This window comes from Acomys minous (genome assembly GCF_964271855.1).
Source record: "Acomys minous genome assembly, chromosome: 8".
NCBI classification, from domain to species: domain Eukaryota; kingdom Metazoa; phylum Chordata; class Mammalia; order Rodentia; family Muridae; genus Acomys; species Acomys minous.
In genome coordinates, this window is record NC_140489.1 from 59,937,410 (window position 1) to 59,964,151 (window position 26,742).

At 43.3% G+C, this 26,742-nt stretch overlaps 1 protein-coding gene and 2 long non-coding RNA genes across 4 annotated transcripts in view; 1 reads left to right on the forward strand and 2 right to left on the reverse strand.

The window, feature by feature from the left end:
• Nucleotides 1–393: 393 nt before the first annotated feature.
• FAM177A1 (family with sequence similarity 177 member A1) lies at nucleotides 394–17,617 on the reverse strand. 2 transcript variants are annotated; one of them, XM_084792371.1, is made up of 5 exons: nucleotides 17,366–17,617; nucleotides 11,793–11,966; nucleotides 5,950–6,016; nucleotides 4,272–4,369; nucleotides 394–2,916 (listed from the first exon to the last, which is right to left on the reverse strand). In XM_084792371.1, the coding sequence occupies exons 1-5, from the start codon at nucleotides 17,447–17,449 to the stop codon at nucleotides 2,710–2,712; spliced, it is 630 nt and encodes a 209-aa protein (XP_084648497.1). In that variant the 5' UTR covers nucleotides 17,450–17,617; the 3' UTR covers nucleotides 394–2,709. The 2 variants fall into 2 exon arrangements, with proteins under 2 accessions (XP_084648497.1, XP_084648498.1); XM_084792372.1 differs by lacking the exon at nucleotides 17,366–17,617 and adding an exon at nucleotides 12,103–12,181.
• On the forward strand, nucleotides 12,311–15,487 carry LOC311603328. The gene is made up of 2 exons (XR_014781048.1): nucleotides 12,311–12,462; nucleotides 14,414–15,487. It is a non-coding gene; the product is annotated as an uncharacterized lncRNA (long non-coding RNA).
• Nucleotides 17,618–19,773: 2,156 nt separating the features above from the next.
• Nucleotides 19,774–26,742, reverse strand: part of LOC311603331 — a 98,732-nt gene continuing 91,763 nt past the window's right edge. Inside the window, exon 2 of the long non-coding RNA XR_014781051.1 lies at nucleotides 19,774–25,201. This is a non-coding gene — a long non-coding RNA (uncharacterized lncRNA). The remainder of the gene's footprint in view (nucleotides 25,202–26,742) is intronic.

The window sequence follows — 26,742 nt, forward strand, 5'->3', positions numbered from 1 at the left end:
GAGTGCCAAATATGCGTAGCTTTTTTTATTTCATTTATTTATTGTGTGTGGACACCAGAACACACATGCAGGTCAATGGACATTCTCAGGAGTTGATTCTTTCCTTTCCCTGCATGGCTTCTGGAGATCAACTTCAGTGGTCAGGCTTGCCAGCAAGCACGTGTACTCAGTTATCTGGTGCCACAAGTTCTTTTTCTTGGCTGTCCTGGACTCTTCTTTGTACACCAGGCTGGCCTCGAACTAACAGAGATCTGCCTGCCTCTGCCTCCCGAGTGCTGGGATTAAAGGCGTGCACCACCATGCTCAGCTGCAAGTTCTTTTTTTAAATATAGTGTTTCAAAAAAAAAAAAAACTACTCAAGCAAATATTTTGTTTTCATTAAAATCACAAGTATGAAATTTTGTCTAGTTTTATTAACCATTAGCAAGTTACATTTACAAAATTGTACCTTTTGTTAAAGGTTTTGTTACAGAATTTACTGATTGATTGTACTAACTCATGTGTTTATGGTTTTTTCTTTGTTGTTGAGATATGGGTCTTGGTATGTAGTCTAGGCTAGCCTCCAACTCATGATGCTCTACCTCAGCCCCCTAGTGCTGGGAGTACAGACGCACACTGCCACACCTGGCTTGTGTTCAGGGTTTATAAAGAGAGACCAGAAGAAAGGGGAGTGTCATGAACTATGATCCAGAGGGAAAATAATTCTACAAGGAATTAGAAAATAGGAAGAGGTGAGGGAGGCTTAAAATAAAAGAAACCATTTAACCCATTTATGATAAATTTTACAGCTTGCATAAACCAAAATATAAAAATGTAAGGCACAGTGAATAACTATAAACATCACAAACCAGCTCTTGCTGAACAGGCAGCAAAAACTCAGGAAAGTGCAAGCCTAAGCAGGTTCTTAGCATTCTACCGCAGCCCCGCCCTGGCAGGCATAAACTGAGGTATTGGCACTTTAGCAGAGGCGGTCCAGTAGGTCACATGTAGACCACCTGCCTTCACCTTATAACCAAATGTGTTGCGGTTGGCGGCACCGTATCAAAGTTAAAAAAAGGAAGAGGTCAGGCCAGCATGTCTTAGCAGCTATCAACTATGACTGATTTTTAGTAAACTAACCGATAGTGACATTAATTACACAATCCAAACATAAACCCCTAAGGACTCAATCACATGTTTACACCCATGAAGTGAGCTCACTGCTCACATCTCTGAGAGAGACTCTACCCTTGCTGAGCCTTCCAAATTTCAGTCCAGTTTTCAGTTGAACTTACCGAGGTGCCCTAGCAGGTCTCTACAATAGCTCCCCTACCCATGCTTTAATTGTGTACATATTTAAGACAGTAAGTGTCATGCTACTTAGAAGACTAGTGTATAGCCATTAATTTCTAAAAGCTTTTAAATCTATGAGAAGGCATTTCAAACATCAGCATTTCTAAAACACTGCCCACATTTGGTTATAAATCAGTTATACAGATACAAGGTTCTGAACACGCTTAAAGATATTTCTTGGGGGGGGGGGGCTTCCAAGACAGGGTTTCTCTGTGTAACTGCTCTAGCTGTCCTGGAACTCGCTCTGTAGACTAGGCTGGCCTCACAGAGATCCGCCTGCGCCTGCCTCTGCCTCCCAAGTGCTGGGATTAAAGGCTTGCGCCACCACCACCCAACTAAAAATATTTCTTAAATTCAGATTCATAGTATACAGCTTTATAAAGGAATAACTTAGGAAGGAGAGAAGTAGCCAAACCTGGTTCACATCAACTGTCCAACTCAACCACCGCTGGATGAAAATGGTGAACACAACAAACTGCTCCCAGTTCCTCATCCTCAGTTACACAGAGCACAGAGTAAGTGTGGCACACCCAGGATACCATGCGGTGCTCACCAGGTGTCAGCACTTAACCACAACTACAGATTCATTCAGTAACTAGTGTTAATTTGTGATCAAAGCAAGACATCTCAGTAACTACTGAAAAATACAAGAATGACTTGTACTGAAAATGAAAAGCCAACTTAATATCCAGAGTAATACAGTCAGTACTTTTGAACTTTTCTCAACAAAAGGGCATCCACAGTGCTTCCATCTTGTTCCCTATTACACACTCTGAACCATCCTTAGGGGAAAATCCAGGAGTATTTTAATCTGAGGCTATGAAGATTAGTAATGCTTAATCAATACTTACCTTTTTTAAAAAATGCCCCCAAACCAAAAATGTTAATGAGTAATTTAACTTTCCTCTTAAATGTAGAAAGCCTTCAGTCTTTGAGACAAGGTCTCACTGTGTGGCTGTCCTGGAGCTCACTGTGTTGACCAGGTTGGCCTTGAGCTCATAGAGAGCCACCTGTCTCTGCCTCCCCAGCGCTAGGATTAAAGATGTGTGTTACTAGGCCTAGCTAAAAGTCCTTATGGTTATAAAAGATTATCTTAAAATCAAAGCACTGGGCTTAGTGAGAGTACTTGGCTAGTATGTGAAAGAAGCCCTGGGTTTGCTCCCCAACAAGGGGGTGGGGGTTGTCACTAATTTAACTCATAATAAAAACATCCCAGCTTCAGACCTGACTGTGACAGATACAGCGTAAGAATGAAGAAAGATTTTCCCTTAATAATTTAAAATATAAATAGTTGTTTGAAGTCTCACTAAACAAAACATAAAAAGTTCCTGACTGGAGAAGTGTAGGGCTTAGTGCTTTCTATACAGTCATTTCATTCTATGGCGGGACAGAGACAGGGTGCTGTTTGCTTTCCTTGATTACTTCACAGTCTTCCTCCATTTCGAAATTAATATTCACAAATGAACTGGACACCACGGTTTCCGGTTGATCTGTCTGTACGATGGGATCCGCCTGCAGCTTGTTTTGTTGGTATTGTCTTTCTGCTTCTTCAGACATCCTATTTTCTTCCTCCTCCTCCTCCTCCTAAAAATGGGAAATACCAGTTAAACTATTAGTGTTCAAAAGGAACAAATATTTCTTCTCTTGCTAGCATCTTTTTTTTCAAAAGCCAAAATTTTGTCTGGGATGGGGATGTAGTTCAGTGGTAAAGTGCATGCCTAAAATGCATGTAAGAATCCAGCTTTGATCCCCAGCACCACACACACACACACACACACACACACACACACACACTAAGGGGGGGGGGCGGTGGTAGAAAGAACCTCTACTACCAAAACAAACTATCCACCTCCCCTGTTGTTAAAGTAAAATAGTTATTTTAAAAGGTGGATGGCCCAGCAGTACTATGTTTAGGTGAGAACTAAATTAAGTTGGCCTAACAGAGTAACACACTGGCTATACTGTACCACTTAATTATAAGATGTCATCCTTTTTAGTTAACAGAGTGATTCATTCGTTAAATGGTATAGCATAGTTTTCCCCTAAGCACCTGATCAATGTACAGATAGTCCAGTGACTGTCCTCAAGAACTCTGCCATCTAGTAGGAAAGTTAGGACGGAAGAGGAGAGCCGTGATACAGAAGAAGCACTCCAGAGACCACAGAGGAGTTGCTAGTTCAGAACTACTTAGCAGTGGCTGGCAGGAGGTGGTGTCCTCTCAGCAGGCCCATCCTGAGACAGGACAGGAGACCACAGAAGCCACTGAAGGGGTCTGAATGAGACACGGAGGCTCTAAACAAGGCTTGCAGTGGTTTGTTTTTTGTTTGGTTTGGTTTTATTAAAAACAACAACGAAAACCCCACATGTTTGAAGCCACACAACAAAATAAAGGTTTCTTTCTAGGCCGCCCTCCATGGCCGAGCTTCTTGCGGTTCCCCTACTGCACGCCCATGTTCGTGTCTCTGTTCTGGCTTTGCCTGAACTATTGCTCTTGACTCAAGGAGAGCAGTAGGTGCTAGTTACTGCTGTTCTCAGCCTTTTAAACAAATCCTGAGAGTAGGTGGGGTGCTCAAAGTGACAGGGAGTTGAGGCTGATGGGACTTAGTAACTACCTCACTATGTACACAGGCTGGGTGGTGTTTCTTCTTTAAAGTGACAATACCAAAAAGTATGTAAAGATTAAGCTAATACACATAGGAACCTCAGTTGTTAACACTGGCAAACAAAGGTTTTAGACATTTACCTTAGAAAATGTGCATTTTGGAGAGTCCTAAAACATGTTGATTTGTTAACTAAATAAGCTATCTTCAGTGGCAGGGCCTTTGTCTGGGTGTGTGAGGTGCTGTGTTTGCCGCGCTAGCACTGCTCGAGCAGGCACCTGCTCATGCGGCTCATCAAACCTCAGGCAGACACCAATAAAGTGAAAAGAGGAGACACACCTCCTTCTTCATCCGGTAATACTCATCAATGGCATACTGGTATTTTGGGGTGCTGATGCCCAAAACAGACGCAATCTTCTCTCCAAGAAAATCACACACTAAAGATAACAAAAGTTAAAAGATATACAATACCGTAAACATTTCTTGAGCATTTTACGTAATACTAAGAACAGGAGAGTTACTGTTTTATCCTTAAGCTCAGGACATTTCTCGCCCTGTCTCCTCATTTCCGCCCTGGACGTCCAGGCTGCTCAGCTTCCTATTTCTCTGTTCTGAGAACAGTGTCTCACAGTCCAGCACACTGTACTCCAGACTGTCTCATCAGCAGTCCGCCGCCAGTCTCCACAGTCCTGGGTTAGCTGTGCTCATGGCCGGCCACAGCTCTAACGCCTTTCATGAGGCACTGTAGCTGTCAGGGACAGGTCCAGTCTTTAGGACAGCACACTGCATTAGACCGTTAGGATATCACAGGACAAGGGATGGCCCTGCCACCATGACTTCCTCACCAGGAGGGACTGTACCCTTCAACTGGGCACCAGAACCAACCTTTAAATTGCCTTTGTCATGTACTCTGTCCCACCAAGATCAGCATGTGATACAGAAGGCTCTGGCACGAAATGAGACGTCAGGCTTAGAGGCGGAAGGTTGCTGCCAAAGTGGATAAAGACACTAACTACAGATCTGTGTGTGAAGCTTGTGCTCCTCCGTCATATCAGACTGCCTCGCAAGCAATATGTGCTCAGTAAATATTGACTTAAATACTAGCCATGACTTCCTCTAATGAAAAAAGGCAACAGAAATTATCAAGTAGTTAATTGGAAACAGTAAATTTTATGGTTTAAACATATTAGCATAACTATATAAGTTGATAATTCACTTCCTTCAAATAGCTGTTACACATTTCTATTTAAGAAGTGAAATATTGCTGGGACATAACTCAGGGAGTTTTTGCCTGGGATGTACAGGATAGGTTCAATCCTCAGCAACACACAAAATTTACTACACAACAAAGAATAAAATGGTAGATGCTAATATGCAAGGAAGAACTACTACTAATAAAAATATAAATGGCTTATAACAAGGCTTTCAGATAAGCAGTAGGAAACCAAATGGTAAAGTAACAATGAGTGGTAACAGGGCTTAGAACATGACAATCCGCTGAGCGTGGTGGCGGATCACTGTGAGTTCAAGGCCAGCCTGGTCCACAAAGAGAATTCAGGACAGCCAAGACAGCACAGAGAAACCCTGTTTCAAAAAACCAAAACTAACAAACAAAACCATGACAATCCTGTCTGCATCAGTGGTGCCATTTTCCAGTGTTTTTGATCATTACACTTAAAAGGTGGCAGGGTACTATACTGTGTGGAGGTCAGACGCTCGTGAGGTTAAGTCTTCTTCCCTGAGGGGCTCCGCACCTGGTTGTCAGTTTGGTGACAAGCACCTTTACCTGCTTGAGCCAATTCATTGGCCCTAGTTTGTGTGCTTCGTGACACAGCTGTAAACCAAAGGCCATTTGTACAAACTAGAGTATTATTTTCCAATGCTAGCAGGCTACCTGTAGAGGACAAAGTAGTTCCCTATTTTGTATTCTTCCTTGGGGGGAACATCCCACTTGGTAAAGCGCCTGTGTGCAGAACATACTACAGCATCAGATAATATTCAAACAGAAGAGCAATACCTGAGAGGGTGGATGTGGCAGCCCGCAGCATGTGAAACCATAAGTAGGGCCCCCAGGTAAGTTTTGTCTGCAACAAGAAGGCAGGTTAGCACCACTCATCTCAGTGTCTGTAGGCAGGGAGGACTAGCCGGCTGAGCAGCGGGCAGGGAGGACTAGCCGGCTGAGCAGCGGGCAGGGAGGACTAGCCGGGTAAGCAGCGGGCATGTAAGGCATCCATCGATATGCAGCTCTGCAGAATCCAGCCAAGTAAAAACCTAAGCATTCATATCCAAATCCCACAAAGATACTTCATACTATTCTATCTAACTACCACCTCTACCCACGGAGGGACTGAAACAGATTTAGCAATGGAACGGCACTGTAACTCAGTCTGGACTGTCTGCATCCTTTCTCCTGTCTTGCATTTTTGCCTTCAGTCTTCATAAGCACATCCAGGAGAGTGCACAATGAACAGAAAGAACCTTGCAGCATGTCTAACAAACATTACTGCGGGAAAATTGTGGTACAGAAAGTAAGGTAAATAAGGGCATATCAAATGAACGTTCTAGGGTGAAAAACAAGCAAAACCGGAAGGATGGGTGTTTGTCCTTTCTATTTATTTATTTATTTATTTATTTAGAGACAGGGTCCTGGAACTCATGTAGACCAGGCTAGCCTCCAACTCAGATCCACCGGCCTCTGCTTCCTGAATGCTGGGATTAAAAGCATGCAACATCACACCCAGAAGATATAGTCACTAAAGACCCCAGTCTTTTTGTTTTGTTTTGTTTTTGAAACAGGGTCTCTATACATAGGCCTTGCTGTCCTGGAACTCACTACGTACACCAGGTGGCCTTGAACTCACAGAGATCTGCCTACCTCTGTATGCTGTCCTGAGTGTTGGGATTAAAGGCATGTGCCACCATGCCCGGCACAATTTCTATAACATATAATGCGAAATTTCTATAAAATGTTTTGGGTTGTATCAGTAAAGAACTACTTAGAAAAGAACTAGGCATAAAAACCCAGGTGTATAATAAAAACAAAAACAAAACCCAGGTGTGTAGTGCATGTTTTTAACTCCAGCACAGGGGAGGCAGAGACAGGTGACCTTCTGGCCCTTGCTGGCCAGACAGCCACCTAATTGGTAAGTCCTCAGTGGTAGCACACACACACCTTTAATCCCAGCAATGGGGAGGCAGAGGCAGGTGGATCACTGTGAGTTCGAGGCCAGTCTGGTCTACAAAGTGAGTCCAAGACAGCCAAGGCTACACAGAGAAACCTTGTCTCAAAAAAAAAAAAAAAAAAAGAATAAGAAAAAGAAAGAAAAAAAAATTCTGTCAAAAATCCTTGTCAAACAGAGCAACACCTTAAGTTAACCTTTGTCTCCACACTTGTACATGCATGGGTACACCAGCACACACATCTACACATGTACATACAGACAAAAGATACAGATATTCTCACTGGGCAGTCTTCCTGAAGTTGTTTCTTTTGTTTGTTTGTTTGTTTGTTTTTGTTTTTGTTTTTGGAGACAGGGTTTCTCTGTGTAGCCTTGGCTGTTCTGGACTCGCTTTTTAGACCAGGCTGGCCTCGAACTCACATCGATCCACCTGCCTCTGCCTCCTGAGTGCCGGGATTAAAGGCGTGCGCCACCACACCCGGCCTGAAGTTATTTCTAAAGACAGAAACTGCCAATGCTGAAGTGAGAACTACCAAAACCCCTGCTGTGGCTGAGGAGATGGAGGGCACCTGTCATCACCCAAATCGCACAGAAGGAACTTAGCCAGCCTGTTATTCGGACACAGATGTTGCTGAGCCAAAAATCACAAGTGGCTCAAGAGTCTCCCCAGAGCCATGTCACCACCCCCAGCATCACTGCCACCATCACCGTCTCAGAAGCACCCATCTGAGACTACACTGTGAGTCTTCAAGGCTTTCATTTACGGGGAAAAAAAATTGCTGTTCCTCCAAAAATGTGTGTACCCTATGAAGACCTCTGTTTTTCACACAACTCTGGTTAATAATATGGCCAGACTCCCTACACCAGTGGTTCTCAGCCTCCCCAATATTCAACCCTTTAATATAGTTGCTCATGTGTGGTGACCCCCTAACTGTAAAATGATTTTGTTGCTACTTCCTAACTGTAATTCTGCTGTTACGAATCATAATGTAGATATATGATATGCAGGATATCTGGTATATGACCCTTTGGGAGGTCACAACCTTCCCTAAACAGACCTATACATCTCTACTGCCTTCTCTTCAGAAATTGACAAACTAATTCCAAAATTTGCATAGTATTTTACGGGACCTAGAACAGCCAAGAAATCTGGAAAAGAAAGCAAGGTGGGAGGGTGGGGGAGAACAGGCCTAAGACTCACATCTTTCAGCTTCAAAACCTACACCAGGCACAGAATACACCTGGACTTCAGTGCTCCAGACACTGAGAGAGAGGGAAGGTACAGCACACGAACAGACTCAGAGCCAGTGGAGGACTTACAGCCAGGATAACACCACAGTCAGTACAGACGGATGAGAGATGATTCCAGATACACACACAGAGACAGAGAGACGATACCTGTACTTGACAGACAAGGCCTTCTTTCACGGGCCATTTCAGGACTTTCATCTGAGAGATGCCATTATTTCCAGTCCTATAACTGCATTTATGAGCTCTTTTAAACAAATGTGCATAGTTTTTACACTACACCTGAATGTGTGGAGGGGGTTCCTTTTCAGATAGACCAGCAAGCTCCTCTGCAGAGGGAAATGTCCAGCAGCTCTCCTGTGGCCTGCCCTGGGCTGTGCTCTAGTGAAGCACTAATGTATAGGAGAACATCGTGTTAAAAGGGCACCAGGGGACTCACCTCCTAGGGCCACTCACAAATCTATGCCTACTAACAGTCCAGATGGCGACTTTGTGTTGGGTGACAGTGTCCTAAGCCTCAAATACCTTTTTCCTGAGCATAAATGGTTCTAAAATGCTATTTTTCTATGTAATAAATCAGTTTTGTGAATGACAAAAAAAACCCAAAAAACCAACAACTCACAGTCAATAGTCAAAGGATTTAACAAGACCACTGTGGTGATTGGAATAAGCTGGGCACGGTGGCACACACCTGTAATCCCAGCACTCAGGGAGGTGCAGAGGCAGAGGGATCGCTGTGAGTTCGAGGCCAGTCTGGTCTACAAAGTGAGCCCAGGACAGGCAAGGATACATAAAGCCTGTCTCCAAAAATCAAAAGCCAAAACAAACAACAACATAGAGCCTGTCTCCAAAAAACAAAAACAACAACAACAACAACAAAATGGCCCCCATAGGTTCATAGACTTGGATGATTGGTCACCAGGGGGTGGCACTATTTGAAAGGATTAGAAGGTGTGACCATGTTGGAGGAACTGTGTCACTGGAGATGAGCTTTGACTTTTCAAAAACTCAAAGTATCTGTCTGGTCTTCCCACGTCCCCGCCCCATGCTGTAAGATCATAAAACTATTATAAGCTAGCCATCAATTGAATGCTTTCCTTTATAAGAGTTGTCATGGTCATGGTGTCTCTTCACATGGCAAAACATGACATCTGACCCTTACCCATATAACATACAACACTAACTCAAAACAGATACGGCTGCTGGAACACACCTGGCTCAAGCAGGGGGATCACCTTGAGTTCTGGACAAGCTTGGGCACAGGTTGTCTCAAAACAAACCCAGTACTACAGACCTCACTGTACAAGCTGTGCTCATAAGGCCTCATCATAGAGCCTAGCCTGGCCTAGAACTCGATTATGGTGCCTGTGCAGGCCTTGAACTTGGGACTTTCCATGCCCAGAATGATACTATAAAACATTAAAAATAAACATAAGAATTAACTCCAGGTGGGTGTGGTGGCACACACCTTAAATCCCGGCACTCAGGAGACATACTTATTGCACAGACATACATACAGGCAGGTAAGACACACATACATACAAAAATAAAAGTTGAAAAAAATTAAAAAGAATGAAAAACGGAGCCAGGTGGTGGTAGTGTTAACAAATGACCCAACAAGCCAAAACAAAAAAAAACCCTCAATGACCCAGCAATTCTGCTGCTAGCTACATACCCAAGATGTAAAAATCACAGTGACACAAAAGCCTGTATTCACAGTGAAATATTCATATGACCCAAATGGCATAAACAACCGGAGTTTCCACTAACTCAGAAAAGAATGAATAAAATGTTGTATAGGGACACAAGGAAGTATTATTTGGATATTATGTGATATGCCATTGTTACAGGGAGGAATAAAAGCATTAACACATGCTATTAACGCTAACAGGCCTTGAAAACATCAAACCAAATGAAAGGAGACAGTCAAAAAGAATGCAAGACCGTTCACAGTGGGGAACCATGTATGGACAGAAAGATTAGCGGTTGTCAGGAAAGAGGTAGGGCACAGAGCGAGGGGGCACAGGAAGTGAGGGTGACGTAAATGCGCTAAAATTGACTGTGGGCATGGCTATGCTAACAGCTATTAAACAGGTGAATTTGCATAGAAGCAAGAGCTCAACCCAGCTTTTTTAGTTGTTGTTGTTTTTTTGTTTTTGTTTTTTAAGATAAGAGTTTCTCTGCATAGCCCTGGCTGTCCTGGAACTCACTCTGTAGACCAGGCTTGGCCTCAGATTGAGAGATCCACCTACATCTGCCTCCCAAGTGCTGGGATTAAAGGTATGTGCCACCAGGTAACTTCTGAGACAGAGTCTCATGTAGCCCAGACTAGACTTAAACTTGCTATATAGCTGAGGCTAGCCTTGAACTCCTGATCCTGCCTCTACCTCCTGCCACACCAGCTGAAAATGACTTTTAAAAACATGGAAATATACAAATATTTTAAAATATAACTATAACTATCCCTTCAGAGTACTCTAAAAGAAAAACATTTAACCAAACAATTCTTCTACTTTATGGATTACCACTAATAGTCAACATGTCTGACTGCTCTGAGTATATTTTACAACCTTTTGAATAATTTCTGTACCAGAGAATCTGGGATTTTTTGTTTGTTTGTTTTAAGGCAGTTTCTCTCATTGTCCTGGCTGTCTTGGACTTGCTTTGTAAACCAGGGTGGCCTCAAAGTCAGAGTTCCATCTGCCTGCCTCTGCCTCCCAAGTGCGTGCGGTACCGTGCTCAGCTGGAATTGATTTTTTTGTTTTGTTTTGTTTTTTGAGACAGGGTTTCTCTGTGTGTCCCTGGCTCTCCTAGACATGCTTACTTTGTAGACCAGGCTGGCCTCAAAGTCACAGAGCTCAGCCTGTCTCTGCCTCCCTAGTGCTGGGATTAAAGGCGTGCGCCACCACGCCCGGCAGAATTGATTTTTTAAATAACCAAAAATTTAGTAAGCTAAATCTTATAAAATTAGCATGTCTTGACTTTAAATATATTTTTTAAAATCTCGTATAGGTTCCTGGGCTTTATTTTATTTATAGCACTTTGAGAGTTTCATTAACTATAGGACATTTATTTGTTTATTGCTGTATCCCCACTAGCATATAGTTTACACAAGCTGCTGCCTCACGACCAGCGTCTAAACCAGAACCTCTCCGCGGTACCCATTGTAGACATGGGATCAATGAACGCTGTAACCTCCAAGAATACTCCTTCCCACGCACTGAGCCTCCCTACACCCACGCTGACAGAGCACTCTGCTACAGAGAAGCAGAACTGGTTTAGGCTATTGAAACATTGGCAATATTTCCATCCATACTGTGTAAAAATAATGTTTTCTACCAGACCATAATGGATGATAGCTGACTTAAGCTTCAAATGGTCCCATCCACTCAGTGTTTAAAAGGAGCAAAACTTAACCGAGCATCAAGCATACCGGATCCACAGTAGGCAGCACGTCTTTCTTCTCCAGGCTGTCGACCTCGTCCTCGTCGGTGCTGTACTCTTCCATAGTTTCGCCACTAACGAAGTGGATGACCCTCCTTGGGACCTTCTTCTTTTTCCCTATGACTCCCAGTTCTACATTCTCAAAGCCTCTTTCATTATTCATCTACATCAATGAAAAATTAAGAAAATGAGTTTTGAGTGAGTGTTTCATTGTATATCTAACAGGTGTTTGATTGCTTTATTTTAAAGATCAAAGAAATTAGAAAAACCCTTAAGCAATTAAAAAAAAGTATACACACCTCAGGAATCCTAAATCCAAACTCCTTCTAGGGTCAAGAAGATGGCCCAAACTGATAAATCTTTACAGGGATGAAGGCTCCTGGGGAGAATACATGACCCAACTGAAGCATTTAAAATGGGAGAAAGTTCTTTTTTAGATTTATTTTTATATGGATGAGTGCTTTGCCTGCATAATATATATGTACATGTGTGTGTGGCATGTGGAAGCCAGAGGACAACCAAAGTGTCATCCATCTTTTTTTTTTTTAACAGTCTTTCACTGGTCCTGAACTCTCCAAGTAGTACAGCATGGCTGGCCAGCAAGCCTGGGACCCACCTCTCTCTGCTCACCAGTGCTGGGATTACAAGCTTCTTAAAAAGTATGTCCCTGGGATGGAACTCAAGTTGCCATACTTGTCCTATCTAAGCCATAAAGACTAGCACAGAATTTTTGTTAGTCCTGACTTTTGCCAATTTTTAAAATCTAAAAAAAAGAGGCTGGTGTGGTGGAATAAACTGGGCACGGTGGCACACATCTTTAATCCCGGCACTCAGGAGGCAGGAGCAGGCAAATCTCCGTGAGTTCCAGGCCAGCCTGGTCTACAAAGTGAGTCTAGGACAGCCAGGGCTCTGTGTAACAGAGAAAGCCTGTCTCAGAAAACAAAACAAAACAGCAAAAACAAATCTAAAAAAGAGAAAGCCTGAAACACCATTCACAAGTTTTTTGCAGAACCAAAAGTATGTAAGTATAAAATCAAATCCTGAGTAATGTTCTTGGTATGTAATAATTTTCAGTAGCATTAAACTTGTTCTAATAATCATATTTCATGTGAAAGATTTAAGGCGGCTGCGGTAGCACAAGCCTATACTCTCAGCACTTGGGCAGGAGAGCCAGGAGGATCAGTAGTTCAAGGCCAGCCTCCACTACACAGTAAATCTGAGGCCAGTCTGAGCTACATGAGATCCTATCTTAAAAATCATACTGAAAAGGGCGGGGCACAGAGATACCCTGGCACTTGCTGCTCTTAGGAGGGTCTAGATTTGGTTCCAGTGCACACGTGATGGCTCACAACCACCTAAACTCCAGACCTGGGGAATCTGACATCGTCTTCTGGCTTCTGTGGACAGCAAGCACATGCTTGTGAAACTCCCATACACATAATAACAAAAATTAGCCATTGTTTTTGACATGGTAAATCTCAATTTTTAGGCCTATCATTTTAAAGCAAAGCACATGTAAAGGCCAAGTAGTAAATTTCTTAGGTTTTTCAGCCCCGCTATTAGTGGTCCTCAACCTCTGGGTTGTGACCCCTTTGGGGGGACATATCAGATATCCTATGCATCAGATATTACATTATTATGATTTGTTTTGTATTATTTTTATTTTGTTTTTTGAGACAGTTTTTCATGTATCCTTGGCTGTCCTGGAACTCTCTTTGTAGACCAGGCTGTCCTGGAACTCACAGAGATCCACCTGCCTCTGCCTGAGATTAAAGGTGTACACCACCATGCCTGGCACATTACTATTCATAACAGTAGCAAAATTACAATTACAAAGTAGCAACAAAATAATCTTATGGTTGGAAGTCACCACAATCTGAGGAACTGTCTGAAAAGGTTGAAGCATTAGGAAGGTTGAGAACCATGGAGCTCCTGTCTTCCATAAACGAACTCTGCAAAGCAGGCAGGGATGAGACCACTTATACAGACGCTATGTGATGAATCGACATGGCCCAGTTCCAGTAAGCCTTAGCATGAAATGGGCAAGTGCTTGGCCCTGGCCCCTGGCCTATGGCTTGAGAACCAGACTAGAAAGTAACAAAGCTTATGAGGAACAACTCACGAGTGTGCGTATAGCCTGAACTTGGGAAATGCGGCAGTGAAGAGAGGCATTGCCAGGCAAAAACAACCAAAACCATAACAACAATGAAAAACTATTTTATGAAAACATAATTTTCTAACAGCAGTAAAGTTAGAAATGTAATGTTCACTAGCATTTAACTATACTTTGTGGTTAACTAGACTATAAATCTCGAGTCTTGGGGGGTTTTCTTGTTTTGTTTCTGAGACAGGATCAGTCTCTCTCTCCCTCCCTTCCCTTCTATGTAGCCCTGATTGTCCTGGAAATCACTATGTAGACCAGGCTGGCCTCAACACACAGAGATTCTCCTGTCTCTGCCTCCCAGCTTCTGGAACTAAAGGTGGGTGCCACCACACTCAGCTACAGATGTTTTTAATAGATGTTGTCTTTTTTGTGAATGCAAAAAGACACGCAGGCCTTCTTTTAAAATAAACACAACTCTGGATTCTTCTGTCTCCTCCCTCCGCCAGGTTTTTTAGCAACATCTTGGTACACCGTCACGGTGGAACCTCTGCCCAGCAACACAAGTGCTGATAAATGAATAGAACCGAAACCTGACCTCCTCAGTAGTCCGGAGGCTGAGATTCTGTTAGATGTCTATTCGGGTAAGAGTCTGCAAAGCCGGGCATGGTGGCGCACGCCTTTAATCCCAGCACTCGGGAGACAGGGGCAGGTGGATTGATGTGAGTTCGAGGCCAGCCTGGTCTACAAAGTGAGTCCAGGAAGACAGGCGAGCTACACAGAGAAACCCTGTCTGGGGATGGCGGGGAAGGCCAGGGAAAGAGCCTGCATAAAATGTCACATGAGATCCTAGGTGGCCTGGTAGAGGCCAAACTGAGAACTGCTTCTACTCCTTGTCTGCATGGTACCTCAGGCTGCGCTTCCCCGTCCCCTCCTTCTTCCCTCCCCCTCCCCAAGTCTCAGTCTATAGCTTACAATTCAATACGTAGCCCGAGCTAGCCTCAAATTCACAGCAATTCTCCTGCCTCAGATTCCCAAATGCTAGGATTACAGGTGTAAATCCCCACACCCGGAAGGAGTTTCTCTATTTGTTCAACAGTGTGAATAGGAATGTACGAAGCCAGCGGCCTCTCCCTCCTCCAGATCTCCACTGACCTCTTCCTCAAACTGGGCAAACCCCTAGAGTGCTCAGAGGTGTTTTTACTTCAGGAATGTGACTAACATACAAAACTGGTCAATTCCAAGAGTCTCCATCTATGGTGTGAATTTGTGTTAACAAGAAAGCGGTAGAACACACGCACACAAATACTTTTGTCATTTGTGGAACAGGAACTCAGAGAAAAGGCCATGGGGTATTCCTGTGAGGCTTACCTTTTTCTCTATAGCCTTTGTTGTTTAAATACTTATTTTTTAAACCAAGACTACGAAGACCAGGGTTGGAGAACTGACTTGAGTTCAGTTCCCATCACCCACATCAGGTGGCTCACCACTGCTGAAACTCCAGCACCCAGGCATTCACCTCTCCCTGCCTCAGGGACCCGAACACATGTACACACTTAAGTAAAAGCTTTTTTTTTAAATGACTATGGAGCACTGTGGTCTGGCATTTCTTCTTCCTCTACTATGGCAACAAGATATCATTTTGAAATGAGCTCTGGTAATTAAAGCATAATATACGTGTGGCTGGGTCTATGGTAACTGCCATGGAACTGTTAGCATTCCTGAAGGGAGTTGGGAGACCCTTATCTGGAACTTCACTTGTCATTCCTTTCCCCCAACCGCAAGTGATCTTGGGAGATTCAAGACTATATATATATATAGAAGTAAAAGCCTGATTAAATGAGAGGCTCTATGAACTCACCACCCATGACCGGGTGGGATGTGACAGCGCTGAAGCTTTTCAGGGGTCACCTGCTCCTGTGAGGAACTCATCCATACTCTGTAATAGTATGTAATCCATACTCTGTAGGGCCCAATAAACTCATGGCCTCTCTGGATGGACTATGGTATTTGGTGTGTAGGTAGTGCCCATCTGGGGTGATTGGAGGTTTACTTATGCCTCCCCAGGAAAAGTTAACACAACAACTTAGTATTAAACGAAAGCAAGAAGCCATTCTTGAAATAACAGGCAAGGGCTCTGCGCACTGGTATGCTTCCTTTGCCATCAGTTTAAGCTCAAGCAGTGTGAGAGAGAGCGCAGCAGCGAAAGCAGGAGAGAAGTAACAATCATGGCCCGGCCTGCACTCCTGAAGGGGCAGCTCAAGCCAGTGGGCCACAGTGGGAATCTCCCCTCAACCACTTTATTTTCAACACCTGAGCCCACCCAGCTGACTCCACACCTGTGGCAAGGTTTCTAAGTGCTGGAATTACAAGTGTGACCTGTTTCCCGCCTGAACTCTTTACATGTTATTCCTTCTACTATTCAACTATTTATTTATTTGTTTTAAAAAATGAAACAGCTTAAAAAGCACCTTTTGTACAAGAAACAGAATTCAAAATTTTTTTTTGTTTTTGTTTTTTGAGACAGGGTTTCTCTGTGTACTCCCGGCTGTCCTGGACTTGCCTGCCTCTGCCTCCTAAATGCGTGTTAGGATTAAAGGCATGGGCACCACACCCTGCAAATTAAAAAATGTTAATAGCCAAAATATACATACTCCTGAATTAAGTTTTAAAGCAATTTCTTCTAACTAGTGATGACTGAGACGGCAACCACCAGTCACTAGTGGCTAATTTAGATTTACAATGTCTCTCTCAAACACACCATACACCTACTTATAAATAAAAATTAAAAGAATGTAAAACGCTTCACTAGTGATTTTTTATTACGTATATGCTGAAATGTTTTATACAGAGGTTTAAGTATATGAAATACTCTCTTAAGGTTCTCTGCTCACAACTGCCATTAGCACATGTCTGTGTTGGGCTGTGCAGGTCACCTCATCCGTGAACTGGGATTAACACCCATCTCCAGACATTAACAGAAGGATTAAGTGGCATGAAGACTAGAAGTTTCAGCCCGGGGTTGTCCACATCAGGCTACCTTAATTGATGTGGAAGACCAAGGCTTGGAGTGAGCAGATGGCACGGTTCCCTGAGTCTGGGCCCTAGGCTGGGTAGTAGTAGATTGAGCTAGCTGAACGGGACATGCTTATAGTGCATTCACTAATTCCTGGTTCCTCGCCACCTCAAGGCTGACCCCGCAGTCCTAGCAGCCATGGGCTGCAGCCCCTGCCTTTTGACTACTTTAAGGACAGCCTTTCCGGGACACGCCTGTTTTCTCTCGCTCGCAACCGGTGGCCGGAGTGTCATCCCGGAAAGCCCAGGCAGCGGAGGCCGCGCCGCGCCGCCCAGCCTCGGCAGCGGCTCGGTGCCCGAGCAAAATGGGGACACCGAAAGGAACCCTGAAATGTCCAGCGGAGACTTGCACCGGGGGCAGCGGCTGACCCTCGTCGCCAACCTACCTGCGGTCCCGCGTCTCTGAACGCCGCGGCGGCCGCTGCCTCGGCTTCTCCCGCCGCCGCACGGCCCGCCGCCTCGCGGTCCATCGTCAGCGCCGGGCAGCGGCGACACGGAGGGTGATCGGAGGAACGCTCCCCAGAGCCTGCACGCAAGCACGGAGGCTCCCACCGGACCGCCCTGGCCGCCGGGGACGCACACCCAGCCTACCCTCCCCGCGAAGGCGCGCCCGGACGACAGGCGCGGGGTGGGGCCTTCGCCGCTTCCGCCGGCCCGGGGGGCGTGGCCATCGCAGGTACCGCCCTACCTGCTAGGCAGCAAGAGACAGCGCGGGGACCTTCGAGACGCTATCCCGGGCGGAGACCCGACACACCGGTTTCTGAGCTGGTAAAACCAGAACTGCGTCTGTTTCGAAAGCTGAGATGGAGATGCGAGCTGTAAAGCTGTAAAACGCACCGCTCATGTTACCTGTTCCATTTCTCAGGAAATGCCCTTGAAATAAAGCCCCAGGGGTGAATTTTGCTTACAGTATGGTGGGGAATGGGGGTTTTATTTATTATAGGGCTGTGAATGTTAAGAGCAGGGATCCACCAAGACTTTATATTTCCTACTGTTCAGCAAAATTAAATCATAACCATAATAATTACAAGATTTCTTTTGAGACTGGTCTCATGTAGCCAGGGTCGCATCCCTAAGTAGAGGATGACCTTGAATTTAAGATTCTAACTCCACTTCCTGTGTGCTGGGATTTGAGGCAAGTGCCATAAGGGCTGCTGAGGTATTAACTTACTACATGACTTCGACATTGCGCTAGTTGGAGCATTTCCTGGTAAATAGCTTTTTATTAACACGAACATCTTCACCAATACATAGAAAGACAAAAATTAAAATAAAACACAGCCCCAGCACAGTGATTCACACCTGTAATCGCAGCACTCCTGAGACAGACTCAGGGGGATTAAGAGGACGCCTCCATACATAGAAAGCTTGAGGCCAACTTGGGCTACATGAGACCTTGTCTCAAATGATGAATTTGTAAAAATAAGAGATTATTTTGGCCACAGAGGTGTGATGATCGAAAGCCCCCACCCCTCTTTTACACATGCTTCCTCACACAGGGATCTAAAATAATCAAATTGTCTCCATTTCCCCAGCATAGTAGGCGAAATTCACCGGTGGGGTTTTTGTTATTTCATGTGCCATTTTGTGGGGAATGGGACACACAGCATGAGCCCACCCGTCCTCCTCAGCTTTCCACAAGCACTTCTTTTTTCAAATGTAGATCAGGCTGGCCTCAAAACCAGTATCTTCCTGCCTCTCGGGTTTGGGATTACAAGCCTGGTTCATATGATAGATTTAAATTGTATTTTCACGCCAGTCACAATTCAGAAATATCTTAAAAGAAAGTTATGGCGTGTCTGTTACTCAGAATGGAAGGAGCAGGCCCTCAGCCACTAACATCCTGACATGATTTCTCTACAGTGCACTTGTTTTTTTCCTTACTCTCTGCCTAATACTCTTGTACACTTCCTATCCTTATGACAATCTAAAAACAATACCAAAAACCTTTAAGCACAAACATGGTTCCTTAAAAACCATCTTCACTTGAACACTAGTTATAAATACAACCAAATTATAACATGATCTGATTCAGTAACATACACAAAGGATTGAAGTAGTCCAAAGCATCAAAACTAAACTGATAAATTGAAAATAAAGAGCCAACTGTTAAGTTTTGAATTGATCTTATAAGCAACACAATTCTACACTGTATGCATTCAAAAATCTTTTCCTTCTTACTGGCATGAGGGGCAAGCAACAATTACTGTTATTAGAATGTAGGTACCTATAAATGCATGCTATCTGGCAAATTAGCAACAAACATTAAATTGGAATTTTCACTGCTGAACAGAATTCTTCTCATGGTTTACAAGTACTGTGTTTATTGAAAATTCAAAAGTAAGTTATATTCCAAAGAAAATATTTCCTAAAGATGGCACTTTTTTTTTGGTTTGTTTGTTTGTTTGTTTGTTTGTTTGTTTGTTTTCTAGACAGGGTTTCTCTGTGTAGCCTTGGCTGTCCTGGACTCACTTTGTAGATCAGGCTGGCCTCGAACTCACATCAATCCACCTGTCATTGCCTCTCAAGTGCTGGGATTAAAGGCGTGCACCACCATGCCCAGAGGTTTTTCCTCTCCGCCCCATACCCCCCACAGGGTTTCTCTGTGTAGCCCTGGCTGTCCTGGACTCGCTTTGTAGACCAGGCTGTACTCAATTTTATAATTAAAAATAAAGAGAATGATAAGATAATAAGGTAATAAGTTACCAGGCAGCAGCAGATACAGGCCTCCAATTTTGTGATTAATATATAGATATAAGGTAATAAGGTAAAATAAGGTACCACATGCCAGATATTGTGTTATAGAGTTTATTAAGCATGGGGGGAGAAGGGGAGGGGTACTCCAAAGAGAGACAGAAACGAGAAAGGAAGAGTAAGAAGTGAGAGAGCCATGAGGAGGGTCTGGTTCTTTAAAATAGCCCCGAGCAGGGCCACGCCCCCATGGCAAGTAGGCAATGACATCACAGATAGGTGGACTGAAGCCGAATCCTAACACTGGAACCTAGAGATCCACCTGCCTCTGCCTCCTGAGTGCTGGGATGAAAAATAGGCATGTGCCACCACGCCTGGCTATTTTGTTGGTTTTTCAAGACAAGGTTCTCTGTGTAGTCTTGGCTGTCTCAGACGCTCTTTGTAGACCAGGCTGGTCTCAAACTCACAAGAGATCCACCTTCCTCTGCTTCCTGAGTGCTAGGATTAAAGGCATGCATCACACTCTAGCTAAAATGGCAGTTTAATACACATAGTTGAAGAGTAACTTAATATAAATCAACAACGCAAAGCAAAAGGATATTGAAAAAATTCCACTAGTTTATTTTGAGCATTTATAGTCATTTCCAATTTGTCCTAATTCAACTAAGTCAAAGCAACAAAACCATATGCCAAAACATTGCCCTTTCATGCCATCATTTAAGGATAATGAACTTGTTTCTGAAATTTTGTTTTTTGTTTTGGAGACAGATTTTCTCTGTGTAGCCTTAGCTGTCCTAGATTTGCTTTGTAGACCAGGCTGGCCCCCAACTCACAGAGCTCTGCCTGCCTCTGCCTCCCCTAGTGCTGGAATTACAGGTGTGTGCCACCATGCCCAGCTTGTTCTCCAAACTTAAATGGTCCATATGGAGCTATAAAGGTAAATTTAGATCTATCCACTGTGTAAAACTAGGAAAATAAAGCTGAACAAAAACTGGAGATCAGGAATACTCATTGAACATGATCATATGGCTTTTGCACAGTTCTGTCTGTCTGTGTGGATATATTTAGTTGGGGCTATTTTTCAGGTTATCCTATCCCTGAAGTATAATTTTTGAAGGTATGTTTTCATTAAATATGATACACAAAGTTGAGGGATATAGCTCAACTTTGCCTTATCATACGTCTGGATTTGATCCCCAGCTCTGAAACTGAAAATGGAGGTGGTAAAACCCATGAGAAATAAGACAACACATTTTTGCTGATTTTTAGGCATAAAGAAAAGTATTTAGTAAAAGCAGTGCTTTCATTTATGGAGACCATTATCAGGAACTATATTAAGGTCTTTCTTGTTTCTTAAAACTACTCTGAAGTAACACTGTAATTATCACCTTTTACAGATGAGAACTGACGACAGGTTAATCTGCTCAAGGGCGCAAGTGATAAGGAATACAGCCAGGATTCAAACCTCAGCAGCCAGGCACAGGGGCACCTATCTACAGTGCCACCTATGGAGGATGAGGCAGGAGAATCTTTTGAGCACAGGAATTCAAGACCAGTCTGGCAATATAGCAAGATCTATGTCAAATATTTATACACACATATATATGTATGTATATAAAATTATTTCAAGGATTCTATTATTTATCTTTAAAAGTCATAACCATGTCTTCTTGCCTCAGGGAAAGCTCATACACTATTTCTGTTGACACAGTAACTACAAAATTTTATAAAATCAAGGCACACACATCAACTAATGGGGCTCATTCTCCAATTTCCTATCAAATGAAGTATCAAAAATGTGCAACTGGGCTGGAGAGATGGCTCAGAGGTTAAGAGCACTGGCTGCTCTTCCAGAAGTCCTAAGTTCAATTTTCAGCATCCACCTAGTAGCTCATAACCAACTATGATGAGATCTGGTACCCTCTTCTGGTGTGCAGACAGAACACTGTGCACATACTAAATCTTCATTTTAAAAATGTGTAATTATTTCTTGTACCATTTGGCAACAACTGAAATTATTATGCCTTATCTTGCCAGAACAAAGTAAAGGTTGAAATCATCTCCTTTCCTTTGTGTGCCTCCCACCCCCAGACAGGGTTTTTCTGTGTAGCCTTGGCTGTCCTGGACTCATTTGAACTCAAAGAACTATGCCTGGGAATGCTGGGATTACAGGCTTGTGCCACTGTGCCTGGCTTCCTTTGTATCTTTTAAGGACAAGCCTCCCTTTCTATTTTTTAAGACAGGGCTTTACTATGTGCCTCCTGGCTGTCCTGGAACTATGTAGACCAGATGGGTCGCAAATTCAGGGATTCACTTGTCTCTGCTTCCTGATTAAAGGCGTGCACTACCACATCCAGTACTTAATGACTGTAAGAGCTTAAAAAGCAAGCCAAGCCTGACTCTTTTTGTTTTTCGAGACAGGGTTTCTCTGGGTATCCTTGGCTGTCCTAGACTCATTTTGTAGACCAGGCTGGCTTTGAACTCACAGCGATCCGCCTGCCTCTGCCTCCCGAGTGCTGGGATTAAAGGCACGTGCCACTATGCCTGGCTAATTTTCACATTTTAAGAGTTATGCTTAGCCAGGCGGTGGACAGCCAAAGATACACAGAGAAACCCTGTCTCGAGGGGGGAAAAAAAAGAAAAGAAAAACCAATAAATAAAATGTGAAAATTAGTCATTATATGCTTTCCTTACTTAATGCAGACATGAGTTTATCTCTGGAAAATAAGCGGCAGGAGAATGGCTTAACAGTAAAGAGCACATGCTGCTCTGCCAAAGGCCCTGGGGATCCAATGTTCCTGACCTTGGCAGGCACCTGCACTCAAATACATAAATATGATTTAAGAAAAAAGAAGAACCTGAGGGCTGGAGAGATGGCTCAGTGGTTAAGAGCAGTGGCTGCTCTTCCAGAGGACCCAGGTTTAACTCCCAAGCACCCACATGGCGGCTCACAATTGTTTATAACTCTAGCTCTAGGTGACCTGACACCCTCACAGACACACATGCAGGCAAAACACTAATGCTCTTAAATCACTTTTTAAAAATTAAAACAAAACAAAAACCTACAGCCACAAGCAGGCTGTTCCACCTTGTTTTCTCTAGGTTGGAAAACAAGTGTCAGGAATGCCAGCCAGGCGGTGGTGGAGCACACCTTTAATGCCACTACCAGGGAAGCAAAAGCAGGCAGATTCTTAGTTCAAGGCCAACCTGGTCCTACAGAAGTCTACCAAGGATACACAGAGAAACCCTGTCGCAAAAAAAAAAAAGAGTGTCAGGAACATCAGTCCTTTTTACTATTATTTAATATGTGCGGGTGTCTTGCCTCTGTGCACTGCTGTTCACTATGCGTATATAGTACCTGGTGAGCAGAAGAGAGTGTTGGAGTCCCCAGAACTAGAGTTCCAAACGGCAAACAGCTGCCATGGGGGTGCTGGAATGAACAATCCTCTGAAAGAGCACTCACTATTTTAACTGCTGAGCCCTCTCCTCAGGCCTGGCAGGACATTTTTCTTTTCTTCCCAAAGACCAGTAACGTGCTCCTCTTAATTTTGCCCGAATCAGCCACAATAGTTCTCATGGAGAAAGCCTACATCCCTTGACACTCTAATCCTGGAGTTTCTTCCCAGTCCTTCCTTCTCTTGGCCATCTTGAGCATCTTCTGTAGCTTTGTTTTCTTAGTGCTTGTGTTACAGGACATGTCAGGTAACGAGATGCTGAATCCTGTGTGCTTTCAGCATTTCTTAATGCCAGGCACATCTCAGTTATCCCTCTGTAGCAGGTATTATATGCAACTCCTTATCTGTTTTGTTTTTTAACATTTATGATCCAAACAGTATTGATAAATGTTTTGCTTTGGGCTAATAATCTTTAAGCGAAGTGAAGCTAAAAAATATGTAATATCCTCAACTGGAGGAAAAGAAGGGATGTCAATGCTGCCCACTTTTAATCCCAGCACTTGGGAAGCAGAGGCAGGCAGGCAGATCTCTGTGAGTTCAAGGCTAGCCTGGTCTACCAAGTGAGTTCCAGACAGCCAGGGCCATTACATAGAGAAACCTTGTCTCAAACAAATAAAAATAAAACAAAAAACAAACAACCCCCCCAAACCAAAACAAATTAACAAAAATTTAAATGATAGGCTCACATTAATAAAATATTAATAATTATACTACCTCACAAAGGTGCAGTTTTACTCTAAAAGCACAAAATTACCTGGATATCAATATCCTGCTTCAGACAATGTCAGTGCAGGGAGTTAGCCCAACAGTATAGATGAGCAAGGACTCAACAGTGAGGGCAGGTAAATGTCCTTCTTGCAAAATGTTGGGAGAAACTAGCACAGAACAATTAACACACATCACCTAACTACTACAACATGCCACAAGCTAGACAACTCATCCAGACGTAAAGTTCAAGCTAATCTCTTAGCAGCTGAGATGCCAATGAATCATACCGATAATTTTCAGTCCAAAAGCAGAGGACATTAAGATGACACTACTATAATGTTCAAAACATTGTAAGTGAAATTTAAAGCAAAAATTTCAGAAAATGAATTTGGGAGCTGAAGAATGGCCGTGGGTAAGGACATTAGCTGCTCTTCCAGAGGCCTAACTGGGTTTGGTTCTATGATGGTTTAAATGAGAACGACACCAGAGGCTCATATACTTGAACTCGGTCCCAGTTGGTGAGACTGTTGTGACTCTCCCACCTCCTACATGCAGACCCAAATATGAACGCTCAGCTGTTCTGCTCATCATGCCTTTGCCCCACCATGAAACATATACGTGGCACATGTACCTTGGGGGTAGCAAGAGTTCTCTAACTAGACTGGAAATTATGCCTGGTCCTGGAAACCTAGCCAACTACCCAGGGGTTAGTGAATTCATCGATCTTGGAAGAGAATCTACAACTGCCATTTTACTAACCCAGCATAACTCCTAACTACATGCTAGACATTTGTCCTTGTACCCACACAAATCATTGTTCTCACCCCTCATCCAAAAAATGTCTCCTTGCAACAGATAGAGACCATTACAGAAACAAAAATCAATCAAAATGCAGAGTTGTGGAATCTGGTCCTGATGGATACTTCTACAAAACACTCCAGCGCATAAGGCTCAATGACAACTTCAGAAGAGGGGCAGGAAGATGGCAAGAGCCAGAGGATGAGGGACTTTGCTGTGACACTGTGTATGTATATATGTGTAACATACATATACATGTATGTGATAGCCAGGGCTATTACAGAGAAACCCTGTCTTGAAAAACCAAAACCAAACAAACAAAAAGAGTCCATGATGAGAGAGATCAAGGGGTGGAACATCTGGGACGCTTTGAAGGGAGGAAAGAGACAGGGGAAATGATAGAGTTCATTATAATCTCAAAAAAAAAAAAAGATTTCTCCACCCTTTTTATCTTAGTGTGTTGCTCCTTAATTTCTAGCTTTGTTTTTTCGAGACAGGGCTTCTCTGTTTAGCCTTTGCTGTCCTGGACTCGCTTTGTAGACCAGGCTGGCCTTGAATGCAGTGATCTGCCTCTTCTGCCTCCTGAGTGCTAGGATTAAAGGCGTGTGCCACCACGCCTGGCCTGCTTTGTTTTTGTTTTAGAGCTATGTAAGCACTCTAGTTTAAGGCAGCTAGGCTGTTTTATGTTTGCGTATGTTTAAGTAACTTTATAATAAAATTTAACAATTCAGTGCTATGCAATATTTGATGTATCTAATTACACAAGTTGGGAAAATGTCAGATCCTCAAAAGCTTAAGAACTAAGATTTTCTGCTTGATTAGAAATAGGTGAATTCACTTCTAGTCCAGACCTCTGAGTTCGAAGACACCTGCCTTTAATTCAGATCTTGAGGTGGGAAGACACACGCCTTTAGTCCAAATCTTGAGGCAGGAATACATACCTTTAATTATGGGTTATACTTTCTGATAGAAGTTTATATAAGGACATGGAAGAAGAAAGCTTTTCTTTGCCTGCTTGCCCTTTGCCTTGCTAACAGAGCCATTCCTTCACTGGCATTGGAGCCTACTTATTCGGGATTCCAACATATATAGAGGACCAGCTGGGACATCCAGCCTTGTGGGACTGAGCAACAACTTCCTGTTCACAGCTAGCCATTATTGGATTAGCTGGACTGCAACCTGTAAGTCACTCCAATAAGTTCTTTGTATATACACAAACACACACACACACGTCATTCCGTACGTTCTGTGACTCTGGAGAACCCTTACTAATACATTGAACTAGGGGTATCTTGATCTTTAACTGTCCTTTTGCCACTGTTTAATTTCTGAAAAAGTTCAAATCAGACATAAAAATACCAAAACCCATACAAAAGGCATTCACAATGTAATGGCCAGAGGTTCATCTCATTTTACCTTTATTTAGTCAAAACAAAATACCCAGAAAGCAGAAATCACTAACAACCATACCCAGGAATGGTAGTGTGCACAGTTTAATTAACATTTTTCTCTAGTTTCAGATTTCTATAGCTATACCTTGCTATGCTTTTGCAGAACCAAAATACGTCATTTTTCCATAGATACATACAATACCCAGTAGGGAAATCTTTGTCCTATACTAAACAACTATTAGCTATAACATCTGTACCTAAGCAAACCAAAAAAAATCAGCTGCATTCTTTTTGTTCTGTTTTTGTTTTTTGAGACAGGGTTTACATAACTTAGACTGCCTCAGCCTCCTAAGTGCTGGGATCAGCTAAGCACTGCCATGCTCAGCTGAACTCCACCATGAGAATACTTTCCAAATAGTTAATTTACTATGATTCCTGCATTAAGGAGACCAAAGCAGGAGATTTGCCATGAGTTCCAGACCAGCCTGAGCTTTTCTCCCCAAACCAGCAAAAGGCAGACATGGTAGCAATGTAGTCCCAGTGCTTCCACAGCAAGATGTGAGGCTAAAACAAGAGAACTGCAGATGCTTGGTGGCCAGCTAGTAGCTAGCCTGGCTATACAGAAGCGAACAGGAGACCCTGTTTTAAACATTTTAGAAGGCAAGGACTAGCACCTGAAACTGCCTTGACTTCCAACGTGTAGCCTGTTATGTGCCAGGA

What these genes read in the sequence shown, in the direction of transcription:
- FAM177A1 (XM_084792371.1), bottom strand. Translation starts at nt 17,449, where the DNA reads ATGGACCGCGAGGCGGCGGGCCGTGCGGCGGCGGGAGAAGCCGAGGCA. An exon ending in TCAGAGACGCGGGACCGCAG is followed by an intron (nt 11,967 to 17,365) that starts GTAGGTTGGCGA and finishes TCATTGATGTAG; the next exon opens with ATGAATAATGAAAGAGGCTT. An exon ending in TGCCACATCCACCCTCTCAG is followed by an intron (nt 4,370 to 5,949) that starts GTATTGCTCTTC and finishes TGTTATCTTTAG; the next exon opens with TGTGTGATTTTCTTGGAGAG.